Here is a 24,177-nt window from a genome sequence, read left to right on the forward strand (position 1 = left end):
AATGTGACTTCCGCTGTGTGACTATTTGAGCGGTCACATATACGCTGAACGAAAAGTCACAACATGCCTGAACACATAAAGCAATGTTTACATGGCGATTTTCTTGAGCTATAAAAATATTTTTCTAAGACATTTTTGACTGAGTTCCAAAAGTAGATTTCAAAAATAAAAATAATTTCCCCATACAGATCGCAACAGCTGATTGATCATTTTGCATGAGGAAGTAAATTTTTTTTTTAGAGGAAAAAAAGAAGCAGTATGCATAAAAAGAAACAAAATAATCCAGCAGAACTAAGAATCTAGACAATGTGCCTTGTTTAACTACGAAAGGTAATAATGAAACAAAAATCTTAATTTTTTTTACGATATTTTTCATTGGTTTTTTTTTTATTTACAGATTAACCTTCGTGTTTGCAGCGTCCACTGAAACAAGATTTTTTATCCAATATGGTGATTGAGATTATTTATTTAAGGTTAATAATAAACGAATCACGAAGACTGATTATCGACTGATTAATTTGATTAGTGCCAATATAAAACATAAAAAAGACTTCTTATTCTTGAATCTTGATAGTAATTAACCCTTTAGATAAATAATAATAATGTGATGGCTTAGTCCGAACTGATTGTGATAATTTAGGTTGAAGTTAAGTTAAGTTTATAATTAGGTATATTTATTATGTGCCTGCGTACTTTTTTTTCGCCATGTAAACGCACCCTTTCCCTTTTTAGGTATTCGGTTGTGTGACTGTCCCTATAATACGGAGCTGAATTTTTTAAATATTTCAGTAGATTTTACATTTAATGCCCTTCAAATCAGTCCCTTTAATGGAGAATAATACATAAGTGTTATATTTGTTGCCTTTTCTCTAAAAAAGTATCTAACATTTTAAATGTAAAGATAATAATGACAGTTAAAGTACCAGAGTCACAATACTGAATGTACTATTATTTTTTTTAATTAGCTTAGATCCAAAAGTTGGGAATAGTGAGTGTTTAAAATATACAAAATAACGATTTTAAGTTAATAAATAAACAATATCTAAAAATTCTTATATTTTGCACTGTTTTTCCAGCTACTGAATATAGTCACAAAACTGATATAAAATTGCGAGTCTTTCCATTGTGTCCTATTATTTTTACAGATTTCTCATTTTAAACCCATTGTATTATATTTTTTCTTGAAGTATATTGAATTTCCGTTTTAAAGAGACCAAAAAAAGTTTAAAATATAATACTTTATTAAAAAATGTATTTTTCAAGCAGGGGGTACATTTTTGTGAAAATGCCCTAGAACATTTTGATGAACTTTACAGACATTGTATTATGAACTCTACACGGTGGTATTCATTATTATTGTAGTTTATAATCTGCATTAGATAAATGGCGGGAGATAAGTATAAATAAAATATAATATAATAATGGTCTAATGATAGTGTTTTGAGTGTAGATTCATGTGCAGTATGGTAATTGATGGAAAGTGACGAATATCCCATAGTATTTTTTATGTAATTTGAATGTTGATGGGGTACCTACATGGTTTTATCCAGAATTTAATAAACAACGAATAGTAACTACCTACCTATATCCAGCTGCATAGACCTACTTAATTTAAATAAAATAAAACAATTTTATTACATTTGAACAAGCTTATGATACCTACACACTTATTACCTACTTCCAATCCACCATTTTTTTAAATATTTATTGATCTGAGCCCTAATATCTTAGACCTAATATAGGTATCTCTGGCTATGTTTCAGAAGTCTGTGCCAAAATTCATATATTTAGTCGTAAAAGTCGCGTTTAGCTCAATGTACCTAAGAAAATAATTGTGCAGTGTCTACTCGTAGATATTTAAACATTTATAATTTTATTCAGAACTGAAAAAAATATGTCTATAGTATTTTTGAAATTTTGAACGATGACTCAAAATGGCGCGGAATTTAAAATAAAATAATAGAAAGTTTTTTTTTTATTCTCGGCGTGAGCATGACTTGTTAAAACTGAAAAGTGTAGTCGTGTTTTAGTGTGGTGTAGTATTTATAGAAATATACGTTCTTTTTTAGCTTATTATGTCCATATGATCTACTAGTCTTTACAGTTCTTCACATGTTAGCCAGTAGGCTAGCAATACAAAGAACAAAAGTTTCGTGAAAAAAAGTTAGCCGAAATTAGAATTTAATATAAGTTAATCACCTGTCAACACTTGGACAAAAATGTGAATATATTGTTATCATTGATTAGCTGCGAACAAACAGGACTAATCTAATCTTATTGTCGAACAAATATCGTTGACACCGCAGATAATAAGATTTACAAGGATTTCCTTTGGCTAGAGGGTAGACGCATTACTATTGTTAATGAAATTGACAAATTAATTATGTTTGTGTTATAATTTTAATATAAAATGGAGAAAGTGAGTGATGAACATAGGTATAAGCCTTTTATAAGACAGGTATGTTTGTTTTTATTTATTTTATTATTAGTAATGTTATAATTTACGTTTGTTACAATTTTTCTTATGTAAAATAATTTCTTCGTAAAAAGAGACGCATTATTAGTATTGTTTAATGACTGTAATAGTTAGTAAAAGTAAATTAATGTGTTTTATACGTGATACCAAGCACACAAGCGTTACAATGAATAAATTATAAAAAAATACTAGATATATAGACATTAGTAAATTACATAAATCCACACATATTTGAACTAAATTGATAATATAGTGATAATATAAGGAAAAAAGATTCTATGATAAATACACAATTTAGTTTGTAGACAAATAAACTTATTAAAACACTAGCTGCTCCGCGTGGTTTCACCCCCGTGGCTCCACTCCTGCTGGTCGTAGCGTGATTATTTATAGCCTATAGCCTTCCTTGATAAATGGGCTATCTAACACCGAAAGAATTTTTCAAATCGGACCAGTAGTTCCCGAGATTAGCGCGTTCAAACAAACAAACTCTTCATTGAAATATTTCATCTTAACTCTTTTGAATCTTAGCTAAACGGAATATAGAAAATTTTCATATTAGCTTCCTATGACTTTCTTATGATGATGATGACGATAAACCTGTACCTGTTATTAAATATAATATAATAAATAATTTATAAAATGTAGTGCAGAAAATCTCGATTGTCTTACAATATTAAAATAGAAGAAACGTTAAGGTGTTAGTATATCCATAAATCCTTTTTGAAGAATGAAGGATGAATCTTCCAAATGCATATTTCCAAAAGTAAGACAGAGATAAATAAATTAAAACGCACCTATATATTCATACACTTGCATCAAATTATAATAGTATACGGTCTACCTGTTCTCTCATATTTGTAAGAAATCAATGTCAAGATCCTAATACCTAGTATGTATGTTATTTTTAGTTTTTACACGTGTCCTTAATTATATCTCAAGTACATAAACAATGCCAATTGCCATCGAATCAGATGGTCAAAGATATATAATACAAAGAATATTATTTCAAATCTTAATAAGTACTAGGCAATACAATAAAACTGAAGAATTTGCTTGTTTGTTGGCTTTGTTGAACGCGCTAATATCAGGAACCACGGGTCGGATTTGAAAAATTATTTCACTGTTAGATAGTCGGTCCATTTATCGAGGAAGGCTTTATGTATTACTAGCTTCCACCCGCGACTCCGTCCGCGCGGATGTCGGTCTTTGCGTGGATGGTTTATTTCTCCATTTTGAGTAACTCGGACAATGACATCTTATAAATATCTATTGGACCCAAATACGGCTAGGTCTATAATAATACGCAACGTGTGTTCGCGGTACCTACTACAGAACAACGTCTATGGATAACTGAAAAATTGAGATTAATTTTTTTTCTACGTATTTTTCCAGGATAAAAAGTATCCTATTTTACGCCCAGGATAATAAGGTATAATTATACCAAGTTTCATCGAAATCGAACCGGTAGTTTTCACGTGATGTCTTCACATACAGACAGACAGACAGACAGACAGACAGACAGACAAAATTTTTTTTAATCACATATTTAGGTTTGGTATCGATCCAGTAACACCCCCTGCTAGTTATTTTTTCAATATTTTCAATATACAGAATTGACCCTTCTACAGATTTATTATAATACCTTCCGCCCGCGACTCCGTCCGCGCGGATATCGGTCTTCGCGTGGATGGTTTATTTCTCCATTTTGAGTACCTCTGACAATAAAATCTTATAAATATCTATTGGACCCAATTCCCAAATATGGCTAGGCCTATAATAATACGCAACGTGTGTTCGCGGTTCTACGGAACAACGTCTATGGATAAAACTGAAAAATTTAGATTAATTTTTTTCTACGTATTTTTCCAGGATAAAAAGTATCCTATTTTACGCCCAGGATAATAAGGTATAATTATACCAAGTTTCATCGAAATCGAACCGCTAGTTTTCACGTGATGCCTTCACATACAGACAGACAGACAGACAGACAGACAGACAAAAATTTTTTTAATCACATATTTGGGTTTGGTATCGATCCAGTGACACCCCCTGCTATTTATTTTTTCAATATTTTCAATGTACAGAATTGACCCTTCTACAGATTTATTATATGTATAGATGTATAGATATCACGCTTAGATAAATATAAAGAGCGGAGCAATGCGATAATTCCGCGCGGCACATCTATCTTCTATACTTACTAATATTACAAAGCTGAAGAGTTTGTTTGTTTGAACGCGCTAATCTCAGGAACTACTGGTCCGATTTGAAAAATTATTTCGGTGTTAGATAGCCCATTAATCGAGGAAGGCTTATAGGCTATATTATATCATCACGCTAAAGCTGGGTATCGACTTCGCGCTCCTGGCGCGCGCGCCATGAATGACCGCGCCGAGAGTGCGTTCCGCGGAGCGCGTTCCAAATAATTGAAGTATATCAACTAAGCGCGCCTGGCGCGCGTGGCAACCGTTCCAGTGTTTGACCGTTCATCATGGAAGCCAGTCGTGTACGAGCAGCAGCAGCTTTTGTAATTAATTATACACAGCATAATAAGAAAGAAAAAACAGAAACGAAAAGTGCGTTGGTGGATAAAAGATCTGTACCGAAAAAGAATGCAGTATGGAGTGCCACTTATAAGAGATATGCAGTTCGAAGTGATAGAAGACACAATAAAAAAATTCACTTCACTTTGGTTATCCATAATTATTACTCGGAGCGCAACAAACACAAAAAATACGACAAACCCGTCTCCATTGGCGCGCGCGCCACGTTTGATGCGCGGTAAAAAACCGACACCCGACGGAACGGACCGCTCCGCGTTCGACCGCTCCAACGAACATTTTGGCGCGCGTTCCAAACTGGTATCCATTTCACGCGGCTGGAGCGCGCGCCAATGTTCGATCTCTTGGAGCGCGAAGTCGATACTCACCTTAAGACCAAAGGGGTGAAAGGACCACGCGGGTGAAACCGCGGAGCGCAGCTAGTGTAGTATAAAAAATTGTCTCCTAGAAACTTCGTGTGAGTAATTTGTTATCGATATGAATGTGTAATATTTTTTTAAAGATAAATGATACAATTATTATAAAATATTGAAGTCAAGGTTGTAGCCTTGTAAATAGTTGCTATGTGAATATGCGTGTAAGTACAAAAGATACGCATCGCATTTATTTGTTAATATTATCGATATTATATGGACAAAATATTGCGCAAGCTATCTAATAAATGTAATATTAAACATTAATATAATCTTGTTTTTAATTTTTTAATTATTTTATCAATATCGTCTTTCATTTTTAGGATGTGTCAGCTTCATTTATTCATTTATTTATTATTTACCTATGTTTTAAACCTATATATGAAATTTTTCGCCAATTTATTCCAACAAGAATGCGCATAGTTCCCGTTCCCGTTCACGTGGGATTTCTGAGATACAACCCTATCATTTCTCCAATCTCCGGTCTCCGGTCTCAAACTATCTCTGTACCAAATGTCATCCAAATCGGTTCAGTGGTTTAGGCGTGAAGAAAAGACAAATTTTCTATTTTCGTTTGACTTTATTTTGAAGGCTATTGCGGGATGATAATATCTGTTCTGTGGCATTGCGAAGGTCGAGCTGATTAAATCTTACACTTATATTATAATCCTTCTTATCTAGACTTGTTTTAGTATTAAATTGTTCGTGTGTTTGTTTATCCATTTTAACGTAACAACTTTCATATTTAACACAGATATATATAGAAGTTTTTAAAACGAATAAATCTAATATTTCGTGAAATAAATAATCTTATCGTATCGGATATGTTGCATTTCTTAATAATATAGGTACCTGTAATAAAGAGGTTTTTATCTTATATTGCTACTGTAGTGGCTTTGTAGTGGTTTCAAGTGTGTATTTATAATAAATTTTAGATATCAATGACCGTGATCACTGATCAAAACGTGTATCAAATGCGTCGATTTGTACCTCAATAGGTACAAATCGACGCAAAGTGAAACTTCTTTATAGGGGTTGGAAAAAAATTTAGTGTAACATTTTTTCGTTACGCCTGACATTTTTCCGTTACGCGCCATCTTTTTCTTATCCCTACCACACGTGATTCGACGTATTTCTATAAAGTTGCATATAGATAGTAAATTATTTTTTGATAAAAGGTCATAAAGAAGTTTCACTTCTTACGTGTGTACACTAGTACACGCACACATTTTTATTACAATGTGATCTATTGATAGTTCTACATTTTTTATAAATTTTCGTCTAATTATATATATTTTATTTAATATCCATCTGTGTGTAAAACTTTTGTACATTCATTTATGGAGAGTTTAATTTTGCAGTACCTACCTAAGCAATAATATGGGTTGTCTGGCCGAGATCGTTGTCATCGATAAAGCGCGTCACACACAGTGAAGATACTATAATATTTTATGTTAAGATTCTCTAATATGAAACGTTATAATAGTATCTTAAGGTATCCGGTATCAGCGCCCCTGTAGAACCGCCATCTTGTTACAAATGACCCGAAATTTTGTGGGTCCGTGTGTGACGCGCTTAAGGCTGTGTTAAAATATACCTTGTCATTAATTCATTAAATAATATTTTCAGTGTTTCCTGACCGCCAGCGTTGCACTAAACATTGTGGGACATGGCGGGGTCATCGGTTTCTCCGCTATTTTGATACCAGCTTTGCGTCTGCCTGGGTCACATATAAAGGCCACGCCTAGCCAAGAATCATGGATTGGTAAATATTTTTCTTAATAATAGATAACTTTTGTTTTTGAAGTGGAACTTCTTTAGGCGCGTTGAGAGTAAAATTTCAAGGTCGCGTCATGGCAACGCCGTCACGTCATGGAGCAAAGCGACGATTTTGGTATCATTAAATTATGCCAAAGAAGTTTCACTTCTGACACGTGTGCTCGGCACACTCGTTTTTTTTCATATACTTACGAAAAACAACTCTATATGGTTATTACTCTTTATACAATACATACTACATATTACCTATAAGTATATCTAGTATGTAGTTAAACAACAACAGTACGACAAAAAAGAGAAGAGTCATTGGTATTTATCTTCTATGATATCGATTTCTTTTTAATTTTTATTCAATAGTCACATACACAACAAATCGACTAAATCAATAGAATATTTGTAGTTCTTATGGTACGTTCATGGTTCGGACGCGTGGCAAGCAGCCTGGCAAGCAGCCCGTGCGCTTACGGTACAAACAAATAAACACGGGCGCATGCACAAACAAGTAAACAACATGTTTACAATTTACATGCTTGTGCTCGTTGAATGTAATTTTGAACGCAAGCGTCTGAAGTCTGAACGCGGAATAAGATATAGTTAGGTATACACGCGACAATTTTATAGCGTCATACGTTCAAAAACGTTGTGAAAAAATTGATGATGACGTGCACTCTAAAAATCTACTAAATAAATACGTCGATCATTTCGTCATTATTTAAAGTTGTGATTTAAAATAACACCTGTATTGAAAACGTTTCAAGTAGTAATGATAAGAGATAACGATTATTGAGCTGTTATTGTCCATTATTGCTAACCAAGCTTATTAAACCTACAAGTCTAACAATGCTATACTAACATAATTAAAGATTACTTATTAGTACCTAGGTACCTAGGTATGTATATAGATTATAAAAAATATAAATATTTTCATTTCAGCATCAATCGTCGGATTCGCGTTGATCATGGGGAATTTCATCATCACACCTCTGATGGACACCCTCGGCCGAAAGAAGTCACATCTCCTCACCATCCTGCCTATTTTAACAGGATGGTTCACTCTTCTTATGGCAGACAGTGTGACCTGTCTCATAATAGCAAGATTCCTCCAAGGTGTTGCCATGGGCATGCTGGGACCACTTGGATCTATCATCATTGGTGAAATGACGGACCCAAAGAATCGAGGAGCGTTCCTAACTAGTGTGTCCCTATCCCTAACAACCGGTGTCATGTTTGCCCACAGTTTAGGAACATATTTCAGCTGGCAACAAAGTGCTTTAATATGTTCATTCATCACATTCACTAGCTTAATTCTCATCATATATAACCCCGAATCCCCGTCCTGGTTAATTTCCAAAGGAAGGTACCAAGAGGGTGAAGAAATTTTCTTCTGGTTGCGAGGAAGGAATGCCGAGCAAGAAGCCGAATTAGAAAACATGATAGCCGCACAGAAATCGTTACGCAAGTCCAGTTTTGCAGGACAGGATATATCAAGAAAAGAGCGTATCAAGCGCTTTTTCATCTATATAAAGGATACATCTAGGAAGCCCGAATTTTACAAACCTATAACTATTATGTTCTTTATGTATACCATGTTCCAATTTGCCGGTATCAATGTTATTAGTTCGTATGCGATGGATATTATCCATCAAGTTGTAGGACCAGAAGCTAACGCCAAAGTGTTAATGGTCGCTTTGGATATTGAAAGACTGATCTGTAATATATTGGCTGTATTTTTAATGAAGACGATGAGAAGACGTACATTATTATTTAGTAGTTCAGCGATATGTGTGATAGCGTATTTAGGTAAAAGTTATTATGTTTATGCAAGGGAGAATAACTCATTGCCATTCGAAAGTCAATGGGTACCAATCGGATTAATAGGATTGTACATGTTTTCATTGACAATTGGTATATCATCGATTCCATTTGCGATTTCAGGGGAGATTTTCCCATTGGAATACCGTGGATTTGGAGGAGGTATTAGTGTTTTAGCTTTATCTTTCAACTTCTTTGTCGCAGTTAAATGTTTCCCTGTTTTAACGTCAGCGGTTGGTTTGTCAGTAACTTATTTAATGTATACAGGAGTAGTGGTGGGCTGTCTATCAGTTATATATTTCATGTTGCCGGAAACAAAGGATAGATCTTTGCAGGAAATCGAGGATAGTTTTAGAGGTATAACGTCAGCTGACCGCAAATGTATAGAGCCTCTAAACGGTGTTCACAGTAATGAAATGCGTAGATGCAGCTCGCATATACTGTATTAGTTTTAAAGATGTGATAATATGTTAACTTGAATTATTTATTTTTATATAACTATTATACAACGGTCATTGTAAATCTCAATAAGGTGAACAAATAAAAGATTTTATTCATTTCGTATTGTTTTATTTATACTGAGTATAAAAAATATCACAAAAATAGAATATATTGTGTCAAAATAATACTATTCATTAAATGCATATCCATTTAAATCGTAAATTCCTCCTAACTACATGGCCAGCTCTATATGCTGAAAAGCGTTTCCTTTTATTCCTGTGTTCCTTCTCAACCTCCCTCTATGTTCTCCAGTTCCAACATTTTATCCTTTTCGTGGGGTTCAGTTTCACCAATATTACCTTTCGTGCCTTTGAAATAACATTCAATTTCATACAAAGTTTTACCTTTCGTTTCTGGCAATAAGAAAAATAAGAAAACGCCGCAAATAGCAATACATATCCCGTACACACAAAACGTTCCACTGACACCAATCTGTCTGAATGATGTTGGAGCTGTTTTCACAACAACGAAGAACATAATTGACAGGAACATTCCAGATATTCCACTACCTAGAGATCTGTAAGCTAAGGGAAAGATTTCGCCAGCGATTGCCCAAGGTATTGGTAAAATTCCTAACGTCTTTCCAAAAATGTATATCAAAGTCGGGATCACAGGCGTCCATTTGTACTCTTCAGGTATATAACCGAAATCTCTTAAGTATAAAAGCAAGGATGTCGTAAATAATGCAATTACACTGATATAGACACCCAAAAAGAGGACAGTTCTTCTGTTCAGTTTGTTCACAACGACACATGATAAAATGGCCGTTAGAAATCGTACCATGTCCACCATCAGCATGCTAGTACACGATTCAATCGCACCCGCTGTCACTTCTTCCATCATAGGTACTGTATAAGACGGTACAACAGTCATACCAGATATTTGGAACAATATAAACATATACATCATTATCACAGTGGGCTTATAAAATTCAGGCTTGCGCACGATTTCGAAGAACAGTTTAATTTTCGATTTCTTCGATGGTGCTGAGGTTTTCTTCTGGCTGTCGAGTAGGACTTCTAATTCCTTTTCGGAATTTTCATCGATACCTCTGAGCCAACGGAATGCTTTTCGGCATTCTTCAAATTTGCCTTTAGATGCCAGGAATGGTGCGGTTTCTGGTGATAAAGAGATCAATAATAGAGCTATGGCGTAGAAACTTCCGCACCCAACAGCAGCTGTTCTCCAATACAGGAATGTACCAAAGACGTGGGCTACTAACATTCCTGTAGCGAAGGAAAATGCGATAGTTGCTAGAAAAGCTCCTCTGTGTTTTGGCGCGGAATATTCAGCGATGGAGACGGGAGCGGCGGCTGCTTGCAGTCCCATTGCGAAACCCTGAAATTGATACACAGTTTCAAATTAATCAAGTCTTAATATTTACTGTATTGTATAGTTTAATTTAAGTAGGTATATCATTATATTTCGAACATAATACGGACAATTAATAGCATGGGTATTGGTCACGTATTTAACATGAAACTGCCAGTGACATCTTATCATTTTCAAGGTCAGAGTCATATGTGATATAAAAAGGCTAATTTAAATTCAAGTAGTGTATACGTACATATGTACTGCATACAAATTATATATCGACGTCAAAATATCGAAGTAACTTTTGGAGATTCTGCATATTATAATTTCCTATATTTCAAAATCAAGCATTGATAACTTACAAAAAATTTAAACATAGATAGTTATAATAATACAAATTTGTAACAATAATAAAATGTGTTTGATAAATTTCGAATCGTAATATAGTGCAAGTATGGTGCAATAATCTTTCTATCTGTATACGAAAATCGAAATAAGGAAAAAATAACCCGGGGCACAGTCCAGTCCCACATAATAATATATTTACAGTACTTATTACAAAGAAACCTCATCAATCTATTTGTTTTCCGTACTTTGCACGTTAAATTAAATCGCGTATCATATAAATAGGCGCGTAGATCTCATTGAGTCAATTTTGCCATTTTGACTCGAAACCATTCTCAAATGACGCAATTGACCTAAAGTCAATCAGAGATAATGGAGCACACGATTCAAAACGTTTCGTCAATTATATGCGAAATAAGTATCGTCTGTTTGTCTGCAACAATGGCAGATTTAGTATGGGAAGTGGCGTCATTTTTATTTTTAGGGCATCGACCACACCTTTTAAATACAAAATAGTCCAATAGACCATCTTATTATGACATGTATATTGTATAATGTATATTGTTATACCTCTAGACTCAGTCGATTTTAGAGCTGTTGCGTTCTGAACATTCAAACATAATTTTTTCGGATTTGAAAGTGTCTTGACCCCGTGTGAGTAATTAAGGGTTATTAAGCAATATTAATAAATAAATTGAAGTATTTTAATCGTTAAGATATTTTATTTACCTGTAAAGATCTGCTAACAAGTATCACAGCGGGGTCTTTAGCAGTAACCAATAGGGCCCAGCCACACAGCGCAGGCAAGCAGCTCAGCTGGTTGGTGAGACGACGGCCTAATTTCTGAAGACAAAAAGGCGCCATGACGATCCCGGATATCAGCGCTAAGCCCAGGATTGATGCTGGAAGAATAAAAAATACAATTTATAGTTGTAGGTACATAATTATAAGGGCTTCTGAAAAACCGCGTTTTTTTAGACAACTATAATAGCTGAGACGCAACCTCGACTCTGTAAGACAGGTCGTAATAGGGCGTGGAATAAGATAATGATAAGAAGATAATGATGCTTCAGTAGCTTATTATATGAATTATGAAAATTCAACTTTCAAATCATCTAATTAATATTCATATTCGTAAAAATTAATCATATATATTGTAGTAGTAATATATAGAGAAAAGAGTGGTGGTAATATGTATTAGGTAATCGTAGTAGTAATATATTATAGTCATAAGAAAAAAAAAAGGAAACTAACGTTGCTATAGATGCATGTGAGCTAAAAGTAATTAAAAGTTTTGGTAAAATAATCTGTGGCATATAATTATAATATGATAGGTCAGAAGTGAAAGGATCGTCTGGGTTAGGCAATTGGCAATAATTGTAATTTATCCGAATTTATATGAAAGTGTTATTATTATGCGCCATGTTAGCTATTATTGAGTCTTTAGAAGACAACCTGTATTATGCCGACGAGTACAGACGGGCGTGTAAAATGTATTATAATAATATAATGATAATGTTAATTTTATATCACATAAAGCGGATAAAATTAGAACGTGTTTGTTGAGATATGTACATACATACAAAACTATACGTAGGTATACATATAAGTACAGTTTTGTTCGGGACTGATTGCAGGTTGGCATGCACCTAATATAATTATTTTAAAATTTTATGCATTCCTGAGATGTAAAATGAAATATACCTTTACATAGCTATAAGCTATTGGTTGTACTGTATCATCTGATCATAATCATCATGACTGACCGGTTGGCTTGATTGGTAGTGGCCCTGCCTTCCAAGCCGGAGGTCGTGGGTTCGATTTCCACCCGGAGCAAATTATTGTTTGATGAACATAGATGTTTTCTCTGTGTCTGGGTGTTAATTATCTATATAGTATCTATATGTATTTATTTAAAATTATATATTTATCAGCCATATGATTTCCATAACACAAGCGAAAGCTTAGTATGGTATCAGATCGTGCCGTGTGTGATGATTGTCCTGAAATATTTATTTATTTATCTGATCCATGATCATCAAGAATATAATATAAGAACAATTAAATAACCCATAGGCCATACCTGTGGTAAGTGTGCACTATCATATTTTGCGTGCACAATGCACAAGGGAACGTCTAACCCTTTAAGGCTCCAGATATAAAGAGCTTATATGCAATAAAATACGTTTCTGATACGAGATGTCTAAAAGCATTTATAATTGACACAATCGATATACCTACATACAATCTAGAATAGAAATATGTTATTAACATAACTATGAGGTATAATAACGGGTCTTATGATTTGCGATTTGCACATTACGTAATATTATGTAACATAAAAAATATACCACGTAGACAGCGTCACAGAATAATAACTAGTAGCTAGCTAACAGTGGTTCGATTAACAGATCACAGAATGCCTCGTAATTATTTATGATTACCTATCATTTTGTTTTTCAAATTGTCTTGTCCTTGATGAACACAAAAATAAATAAATCCTCTCAAATATTAGCGTGCAGCTCTTTACATATAAACATATTTAAACAACCGTCTATTATTTGTATATTAACGTAATTTGTTCGTTTCTATTGTTACAAGGAAGTCATCATTATGGTACACAGTTTTTGTAATACAATAGTTTGAGTTTAAGTAATCGTACACTTGAATCATTACTAAGAATTGTAAAGCTAAGTATACCTAAACAATGAAATATCGTAGTCAATTGGATACAAAACAAAAGGTAAATCACCAATTTTAGGTATTTTTTTTTGAGATGAGAAAATGTATATCTGTAACATTGAGTTAATATGTACCTACGTGTCTGTAAACACTATTTGACAGAATTAGATTATCTATTTATTTATTTGACAATATAATGCACATAAACGGATTGATACAGTACATAAGGCGGCCTTATCGCTTACCAGCGTTCTTCCAGGCTACCCAAGGTGTGGGTAAAAAGAAGGTAAAATAAAACTTATGTTTCCAAATATTTGAGGTCATAAGTGTATTATTATTGAACATGGTGGACACCAGTGGCATTGACCTTCCAAATGCCTTAAAAAATAACTTCCTACGGCTTGAAAATCTTGTATAGGTAATCTGACAAAATTTCTAAGCAAGATCAATAAAATGAAAATTCATCTGGTGACTGAGACTTGTGGCCTCTCCCTTAAATTGTCTGGTCATGTACCTAGGTCATATGTCCATTATAAAATATATTGTCATCAATATATCTAATAGGTAAACAACATATTGTAGCATAAATGATAAACGAATGTATTTCCCCACTATTTCACCACGTCATCATTGGCCATTTTCGTCTATTTCAGACGATTTCAGTTTCCAAGTAGACAGGTCTACAGTAGACTACAGGTAATATAAACAGTTATACAGTACAGGTAATAGAATATGTTTTATGTAGTATTGAGTAATATTCTGTGTAGACTGTAGAAAACATAAAAAAGGTTTGAATTTATATTTTTGGTTTTATGGCATGCAAATTTATATTCATAAAAAAGGTGTTATTCAATTATGCAAAAGTCGAATACCATCAAAAAATAAACACACTACACAGTTAATCTCATTTATTTATAGTGTTGTTATTGATCCTTGATATGTGAAAAAAAAATAATTAAAGTCCGTTTAAAGTGGATCAAAATAGAGCCTAAAGGAGCCGGTTACATGCAAACATACCTACAGATGAAGCTAATAAAAGCGTATTATAAAGAGACTGTTCTCAATTAACATACAGACTAATATTATGTTTGAGAACGTACTAGTGTTATAGAAAAACCACGCATAAAGGTATACTAACCAATCCAGGACTCATGTTCTGGAGTGAGACGCAGCACGGAGTCTGGTTTTCGCAGTTGCTCCAGCAGTACTCCAGGATATGCGATGTTAGCACCCGTACCGATCATGTACATCACTATACCGCTAACTGCTAGGAACTGTAACAATATTTCATGGTGTAAAAAAGAGCGTGTGGACGAGCACACGTGTCAGAAGTGAAACTTCTTCTCTTCAAAGAGGATAGAACCTAATTAAGAGGCTTCTACCTACAGTCTGTCTTAGTTTTGTTCAGTGTCACAAAAGTTGAAGCCTGTTTTAACTCTGTTCTGTATTTTTAGACGAGTAGGCTGTAGGTTAATTATATTCTGGAAGAAACGGAGAAATAGTTTATGGAAAAAATAATAAATAGATATTCTATACTTTTTCCATACTGCTTACTGATATTGATATTTCACCATACATTCAAAATAATAATAGTTTGTAAGTAGGTAATCGTAATAACTAAATATATCAATCACACAATTGCACTATCTCAAGAATATAATTTGCAGTTTGATTGTTTTATGTCTTGACCCAAAAACCTCTGAAATTGCATTTAGTCGACATCATTTCGCGACATACATAATGGCTCGACAAAAATACAATAATTCAACCCAGATTATATTAATGTATATTTTCGTATTATAACACATTATTTCATTTATAAAATATAATATCAAAGACGTTGAACAAAAAAATATTCAGTGATTTCCGGTTCCTTTATCTTATGGGAAATGACGACACACCTATTTCCTGATTACTTCAATTTGCCGCAAAATTGTTTTTACTTTAACTCGGGTTTTACAATTCCCTTTAATATTGTTAATAAAAATAAAAAGCTATATTAATTTATAATTTATAATTTATAATTTAATTTAAGCTGCATTTCGACGTTGACACGACATTTGCGATGATATCCATAAATTCCTCCGTGTCTTAAGAAAGTAGTGATTAAGATGATTATTTTCTTATGATATATTTTTTAGAACTAAATCGTTTTACGAGTAAGTGAATAGTTATAAATAATAGTGTAATCATATCCCATAATTTAAATTAATTATAAAAAAAAATATTATTCGTTTAAATGTTATATTTCTTTAGTATAAAGTTTTCTAAACGAATCTTTCTTGTGTGGACAAAACTATTTTCCTTTCATATTTTATATAAATTTAACTACAAGAAACAACCGACGTCTCTTACAAGGAAATAATTAATTACCTAACACATTATATAGAGAAAGTTTATTTAAGTTTATTTATGTAATAAAAATCTTAAAAAAATGTTATCTTTAGTTGTTTTAATTTAAATTGAGCGCATAATATTATCTCATTTGATATCAACTGAGAAATACGCGAATTAAACTGCGTTAATTTGTAAAATACAAAAGAGCAAACAGTCCATTAGTTATGTATGTAGGTACATAAACTTCCTTATAAAATAAAAATAAGAAGTTCGAAAATAAGATAAAAAAAGATTAATTATTTCACCTTTCGTTCCGTCGAAATTGTTTTTTTTTAATTATATCACTTATAAAACCTTCCGTGTTTCTTACTCTTATTTAACAATTACATAAATAGAATCTCGTTTATTTCATATTCTTACCTGTCTCAAAAACGGAGACATTTTTTGCTTGATGTCGACGCTTTCTGGGCCCGTGGTGTCCAATAGTTTACCAGCCATGTTTGCAGCTACCAATCTACTGAATTGGCATTCTTGTCAAACTATTGGAGTAATCTGTTGATAAATAAAGAATATTTTGTAGGGAAAAGGTTTAAAGTATAAAAAAGGGAAATTTCTACTTAAGAAACTAGTGTAGAGGTAAGAGATTAGATGATTTGATATAATTTTTTTGCTTGTTTGTTACGATTTCGCAAGAACGACTAGACCGATTTTTATCATTAAAACGCTACATTATTATCAAGATATGTTTTATAAAATATGTGCGTTAACAAACTATGGACAATAAACAATGTGCAGACATGAATAATGTATCAAGATTAGATGTAAATAAAAATAAACATTATTAACAACATGGTCTGTTCCATTGAATTAAGTGAAGGAATTAGGAAGTCACAATGACATTGTATAAAATAAACTTATTCATAAATATATTTTATAATAAATATATTTTATAAAAAAGGAAGTAAGAAAGAGCTTAATTATGAACATCATATGCTGCAAACATATGCTGGTAGTATAGCTGGTATGTAGTATGAAAAAGGTTTATTAATTAGTTTGTTTAGCAAGGACTCTACATTTTCATAATAGAGTAATACTGTTTAAATAATTATGAAGGATTTGATACATTTTTGCACCTGCATTACTATCTTTAGTATTTGCGAACAGATTGTAGTCGGGCTACTTTATATAAGGTGCATTTTGACCTTAGGGTAGAAAATAGCAAAGCGGTAGCGGAACTTTACTATGACATAATTAATATGGCTCAAGTTAATCATCTTGTCTACGGTACGCACCATATTCTGAGATGCAATCAATGTTATCAGAGAGATCTATTGATTGTTAATTATAAATCTGTTCCTTGTATAGCTGTGTCTCATTTCCTGCCATTCTGAGTCTGACATAGTGACATGCTTTTTGTTTCATGCAACGTATTGGTTTAACAAAGACCTTTTGGATACTTAATTGTATTTTCTGTTTCAAAAAAAATTAATTAGTTATTTTAATTAAAAACACACTTTCATATTATATCCTGCACTTAATTGACTTTTAATCAGTTTGAAACTTTTTGCCAAGAAAAAATTTGCATTTGGTATTGACTTTTTAATTATTTTACTGTACATTCTGTATGTTATAGTTACCTAGTATTGCTCGTATCTTTCACTGCCAAGTTTGTCCCACGAGGGAAACTTGTCTGTCAAGTAATGATGAATGTGTGAATGTGTGCGAATATGTCCATGTGTGTGTCTAGTGACGTCACACATCGGACTCTAGGAGAAATCGCGTTGGTCTCATTTGATGAACGAGGCAGACATTTATCGCTTTCATAATATCCTTCCGCATTTTAATAATTTATCTTAGAGCAATTTAGACCACCGTTAGGTATGTAACCTTTTTTCGATACTTTTTCAGCCAACTTCAAAATACGAGTAGGTAGACTAGTAGACTGTATTTTTTGTGTTTGTTACATCATAACTTTTGACTGGGTGAACCGATTTTGATGATTCTATTTTTATTTGATAGGCCTTTCATTTTGTCCAGTTCTGATAATTTAAAGACAGCCTTAGTTTTTAACCATTGATTTTTCGAAAGAGCGCATTTCAAATAACTGTTATTTATGTAGACGTTTGCATAAAAATTAAAACAATCTGTATAGACGTCAATACTTAGTAATTTAATCTGCTTTGTCAATATATCACGGTCGTTTATATCAAGGGTCACGCTTCGAAGAACACACACAATAATATTTATAAACTTGGATTTGTTTTTATTTTATACATATTTAACCCCTTATTGCATGAATTATTAAGGAGATGAAATAAAAATTATTTTTTTGCAAAAAAGTGTTTATTAGACCTTACATTATGAGATCAAATTGAGAAAAAAAATTATTTACTTATATTATAGAAAATATATAACGGCGCCATATATGGACTCGTATGCAGTGTTTGTTGTATTTTTTCTGTCATATATGGCTTCGTATGCAATTAGAAAAAAGTAACTGATTAATAAAATAAAAACATATTCCGGACTAATTTCACACACACGGTTGCTAAGCCCCAAACTAAACTTAAGCTTGTATCCTGAATGCTTAGTCAACTGATATGCTACATATACTTTACATAAATCCTATCCTACTTATATTATAAATTCGAAAGTTTGTGAGGGTGGATGTATGTGTATGTGTTTGTTTGTTACTGTTTCACGCAAATACTACTGAACCGACTTCTATGAAATTTAGCACACATAATATAGAGGGTAACTTGGACTAACACATAGGATAGGTTTTATCCCGAAAATCCCACGGGAACGGGAACTATGCGGGGTTTTCTTTGAAAACGCGGGCGAGGCCGCGGGCGAAATGTTAGTACTTTATATGGATACCTAAATAACACTCAGAATCACAGCCAACTTATACTTCGTGAAATTGCTTAAAACAATTACGTTTGTCATTATAACATAAAAACACGTTATATTTTTCACATAACGTGAAGGAACGAAATTGGAACAATATAGGCATAGCTGACGGGCGTTCTTCTTCCAAATTCGGTAATGACTAATCCCATCAGATCGTACAGAATCAAAGTGAAAATCCAGATGTCCTGCAGGAGTTTTTCGTAGCTTTTTTGCGGTAATTGGCGAGTCAGAAATACTGAGGAGACTCCAGAGATGCCGATGTTTCTAAGTTTTTGAGAGACGACCACGTCTTTTGGTAATAAGAGCTTTCCCTGACTTTCGCATTTGCTCTGAAACGGCTAATTAAAAATCATACAGTGGCATATAGCATGAGTCTGTATTTATTGATGATGATATAATATTTACATGCTTAGCATAGTGAGATAAAAGTGTCTAGGATCGATACTGGAACAATCAGTGAAAGTATCCATGCTGTGCTTGAATGCATACCCAGCCACATATGACATAATATATTTTGGACGGAATGCATACGAAGCCAAATATGACAGATTTGGAAAAGTACAAAAAACATGATTAAAGCAAAAAAAACAACCTAACCAAATGTTTTACCTTATTTTAGAAAGACTAAAGAATGAAGAAATATTTTTTTTCATGGCTTTACTCACCTTTTTGATATTGAAATCTTAATTTGAAAATCACGGTTTTTTCCGCGCACCCAAACCGTCGCACGCCCTAGACTAAATCTATAATATATCTGATGGATAATATTTACACTGTATAAATTAATTACATTCCAATTCTCGATGAAATGCTGTTTAAGATGTAAGGTAGTTTTTTTAGATATTGTTTATAGTTAGCCTATAAAAAATTCATAAACTTCGTCGTCCATATATGGCTCCGTATGCGGTAAGGGGTTAAGATTTTATCAATTTCAAGTGGACCTAGTACACATCAAACTACAATGGAAATATCCTTATTGTAGGATAGAGTTTCGTAGTAATATAAATTTTTATCATCCCTAAATATTTCAGGTCTTATACATATTAAGAAAATGGAGATACTCCGGAATATATTGCTTAGCCTTAAGATATAATAAAATCATATATTCCGATAAATATGTACCAGGATCTCTACTATTTAAAGAATATTTGTGCCCTTGATCAAAAATAGACACGTAAGAATTACTCATTCCTGGGTCAGGAATTCCCTAGTTAATGACATTGAACTTGTCTAGAACATTACAAATTCGATAAATTTTTTTGAATAATTTATGAGAATTATGCAAACAATAGTGCATCAAGATCTCTTCTATAATTTTTTTCTCGAACTTTCTACTAGAAAGGAGAATAAAACTGAAGAGTTGATTTGTTTGTTTGTTTGAACGCGCTAGTCTCAGGAACGATCCGGGTCCGATTTGAGAAATTATTAGGCTATACATAGGTATCATTTACAAATTGACCAACAGGAGCGGAGTACTGCGGGTGAAACCGCGGGGCTCAGGTAGTTTCTGTTATATAATATGTCTGCACGGGATTTCACTCGGGGTCTTTTAGAACGAACCAAGGGCGAAGTAAGGATTAAAATCGATAACCATTCGTTCTTGTGACCTGAAAAATTTACTTTTCTTCCATCGTTTGCGTTGAATGTGTATTTTATTCCGATTTAATTTCACCTTGCTGTTCTGACGTCAATAGTCCCTTTACAATTCCTTGGATGAACAGAAATGCGTAGGTTGCAATAGAAGTGCGGTAATGAGGGCCCTTTTGTATTCTTAATGTCACTCCCATTATACATTACTTGTTCCTCGTGTAGTGATTTGATTGAAAGGAGAAGTAGGAGTAATTGTGAATGAAGGTCGCATATCAACTTCATCGTCTGGTTTCCGTCCTTGACTTCAAAAGACCTAAGTTTTAGGAGTGTTTTTTTGCTTGGCCTTTTTATCGACTCCCGTAAGCAAGTAAAGTTTTATTTGAGGATAGGTTGTTAACCTTATATTGGCCATTTGAGAGAATTTATCAGGTACCTTTGGGTTAATGACCAATTTATGACTATGTGATGACGATTGTTTTTGCATAGCAATCTTTTTAGTTTGTATGCACTGTGAGACTGTTCTGTTATTATACCACATGGTATAATTACAACCATAATTAAGGTAAATTGAGTGGTGTTAGGTGTTATTTGTAAGATTCACGACTATGTTTATGTATAATGAAGGCTTTTAGGTTGCAGTAGTATCTCTAATATTTTTCATTTGTTTATTGACATCATTGAATAAGGTATTATTTTCAGGTAACTTTATTTTAAATATTTTACGATGAAAATATGAATTCGACATCGAAATATGTTTTCTAAACTCCATTCCATCGATCCACCGATGATTGCATCTCATTAAAATTTAAATTCAAATTAATAGGAAGTTGTTCACTACTCTTTGCTGATTGTTAATTATTAGATATAACTTAAACGTTTTAATGAATACTGTTTATCTTAAATGTAATGACTCATATTGCACATGGTATTTGGTTAATCGGGGCACATTGGGGGAATCGTCGCGGGTGCGGGGTGACCATTTAGATAAAACTTTGCGCTTATTTCATACAAATTTACAATACATAATATGTATTTTAGTATTTATTGCGTTATTACTCAGACACTTTCCATTTTAAGTATTCTAGGTTTGTACTCTATGATATAGACTATTACCTAATTATAGTTAAGATGCTTGGTTGCTATTATGTAATATTCGTTGTATTTTTAATAACGTTTTAATAAGGTTTGGAATTTTACATAAGCGGGCTGCGGGAGGCAGTCCAGAGTTCGTATCAGCATTGTTATCGAAGCTGATTTTAAAAGTTTTTATTTCATTTCTCAGAACCAGCTTCGAAGGTTGTACTTGCTATTTTATTTTGAAAATGACTGATTGTGGTGTAAGTTACTTTGTTCATATGAAGTGAAGGTTATCGCAGATATTTTTATTTTAGTGTACTTTTGTCTTTTATTATTTTATATGTATTATTGTATATGTATTTATAATATGTATGTACATATATATATATATATTTTACATATGATATGTTTATTTTTTTTTATGTATGTTTTTATTTTATAGTATTTAGTTTATAATCTTTATTAAATAATATTTTTATTATCTTTGTATAACATTATTATTTATTTATCTTTGCGTATACTTTCTACCAACCTACCTCCTATTTCTAGTTTATTATTTATCCTTCTATCAGTTGGTTGCCTGGAAGAGATCACTCTTGAGTGATAAGGCCGCCTTCTGTGCTGTTTTTCTTTTAGAATAAGTTTTGTTTGTATTGTATGTATTTTGGCAGCACAATAAAGAGTATAAATAAAAAAAATAAATAATTATTTTGTAGTATTTTTTACTAAAATACTACAAAACTGCTGTGATCGAAAATTGTTCTTGCTTTCTTCTAATAAATTAATGTCATTGTTTTATTAAATATTCTAGATCCGGTCTTAATACATTATTTTGTTTAATAATATGATGCGGCTAGTGTGCGGCTAGAGGGCAAATGTCTTAAGGTAAAGTAAAACAATATACCTACCTACTTAGGTACTGATATTTTTTTCTTCGAATAAAAATTTGATGATAGATCTATTATAATTTATTTTATAAGAATAAGAATATTTTCTGCTAAATAAAATTAAATAAAAATATTGAAAGCTGCAGCAATATTTTTTATGTGTTACAATTTAGAAATATTTTGTACTTCATTTAATCTCTCGGAAGCAAACCCTTTGGAAGACGAAAAATCGAGTGGATAAATCAAGCATCGACGCGGCACTTCATTTTAACACAAAACCGTTTAACTGAACACGATAAGCAAAATAGCAAAGAAAGCAATACTTAAGTTGTTTTATAAACTTTAAAACATTTTTCACTCAATAAAAAGCCAAACGGACCCACTTCGTCAATGGTTTAAACCGCACTGTTGACTGTACGTGAACTCTGAATTCGAAGCATGTTCAAGTCTCCACATGTGTGAGTGTATGTACGAATATGTGTATGTGTGTGTGTATGTACGGATTTTTTTACGAGCAAAAATAAATGTGTACATACAATGGATGCTTTTTGCATATATATATTATTACACCATATATTATCGATTTTTATCAGTAAGTTGTAAATTCGTTGGTAACAAATATTAGACGTTATATTCCTGAAACCGAACCTATGCGAATACGGGTATAGACCGCACGCTTGCATCTAACCTAACGGACTTGTGAGTTGTGACCTGTGTGTCGGTTTGTTATTTTGTGAGGAATATAGGAAATGATTAACAATTTTTGATGAAAATTAACTAACTTGAAGAAACTTTAGTAGAGGCTTAAGTCATCAAGTTGGTATAAAGAGCCCTATATTAAAAACGTCAAAAAAATCCGTCTTCTAGAAAAAAGTTGCCTAATGATTAAAGTGGTAAAGTCAGGTCAAGTCAAGACGTTAGTCGAATTTTCGTTAAGAAAATGGATACCTGGGTGGAAACATGGTGGAGGCCTTAAAAATTACGGATGATTGTATGATAGGTACATATTATTTGTGAAATAGAAAATTGATGTAAAAACATTTATTTACGTTGTGGAGATCCTATTTCATGAGATAAAACCTATGGAATATCAGAATGCTAGTGCTGTACAGGTTTTAAATAAGTATTGACTCTTGTTACATGGCACATAAAGAACACATAATAAAAAGTCCTCTTTATCTATATGTTCATATTATCACAAATATTATTTTCATGAAAATATTATACAAACAAGCATAGTTTATCAGTAATGATAGATTGACGAACAGTAAATATTTCCAAATGATAACTGAAAATCATATGCTATGACGTGACCAAGTGTTAAAATATACACAAACAATAAGCACATACCTACAAATAATATTAGCAGTAATGCAATATCCATACTAATATTATAAATGCGAAAGTAACTCTGTCTGTCTGTCTGTTACTCAATCACGCCTAAACTACTGAACCAATTTTCATGAAATTTGGTATGGAGATATTTT

The 24,177-nt window shown here is 32.7% G+C and overlaps 2 protein-coding genes across 2 annotated transcripts; one reads left to right on the forward strand and one right to left on the reverse strand.

Moving 5' to 3' along the window:
• The first annotated feature begins 1,786 nt into the window (after positions 1-1,786).
• Positions 1,787-9,601, forward strand: LOC123703558 (facilitated trehalose transporter Tret1-like). The gene is made up of 3 exons (XM_045651626.1): positions 1,787-2,458; positions 7,083-7,218; positions 8,166-9,601. Exons 1-3 carry the CDS (start codon positions 2,411-2,413, stop codon positions 9,491-9,493), a joined length of 1,512 nt encoding a protein of 503 aa, XP_045507582.1. The 5' UTR covers positions 1,787-2,410; the 3' UTR covers positions 9,494-9,601.
• Positions 9,599-23,099, reverse strand: LOC123703559 (facilitated trehalose transporter Tret1-like). Its single transcript, XM_045651627.1, has 5 exons — positions 23,018-23,099; positions 16,644-16,775; positions 15,025-15,160; positions 11,934-12,106; positions 9,599-10,883 (listed from the first exon to the last, which is right to left on the reverse strand). Exons 2-5 carry the CDS (start codon positions 16,719-16,721, stop codon positions 9,774-9,776), a joined length of 1,497 nt encoding a protein of 498 aa, XP_045507583.1. The 5' UTR covers positions 16,722-16,775; positions 23,018-23,099; the 3' UTR covers positions 9,599-9,773.
• Between the last annotated feature and the right edge of the window lie 1,078 nt (positions 23,100-24,177).

The sequence above is a fragment of the Colias croceus genome, chromosome 26 (genome assembly GCF_905220415.1).
Source record: "Colias croceus chromosome 26, ilColCroc2.1".
In the NCBI taxonomy this organism is placed as follows: domain Eukaryota; kingdom Metazoa; phylum Arthropoda; class Insecta; order Lepidoptera; family Pieridae; genus Colias; species Colias croceus.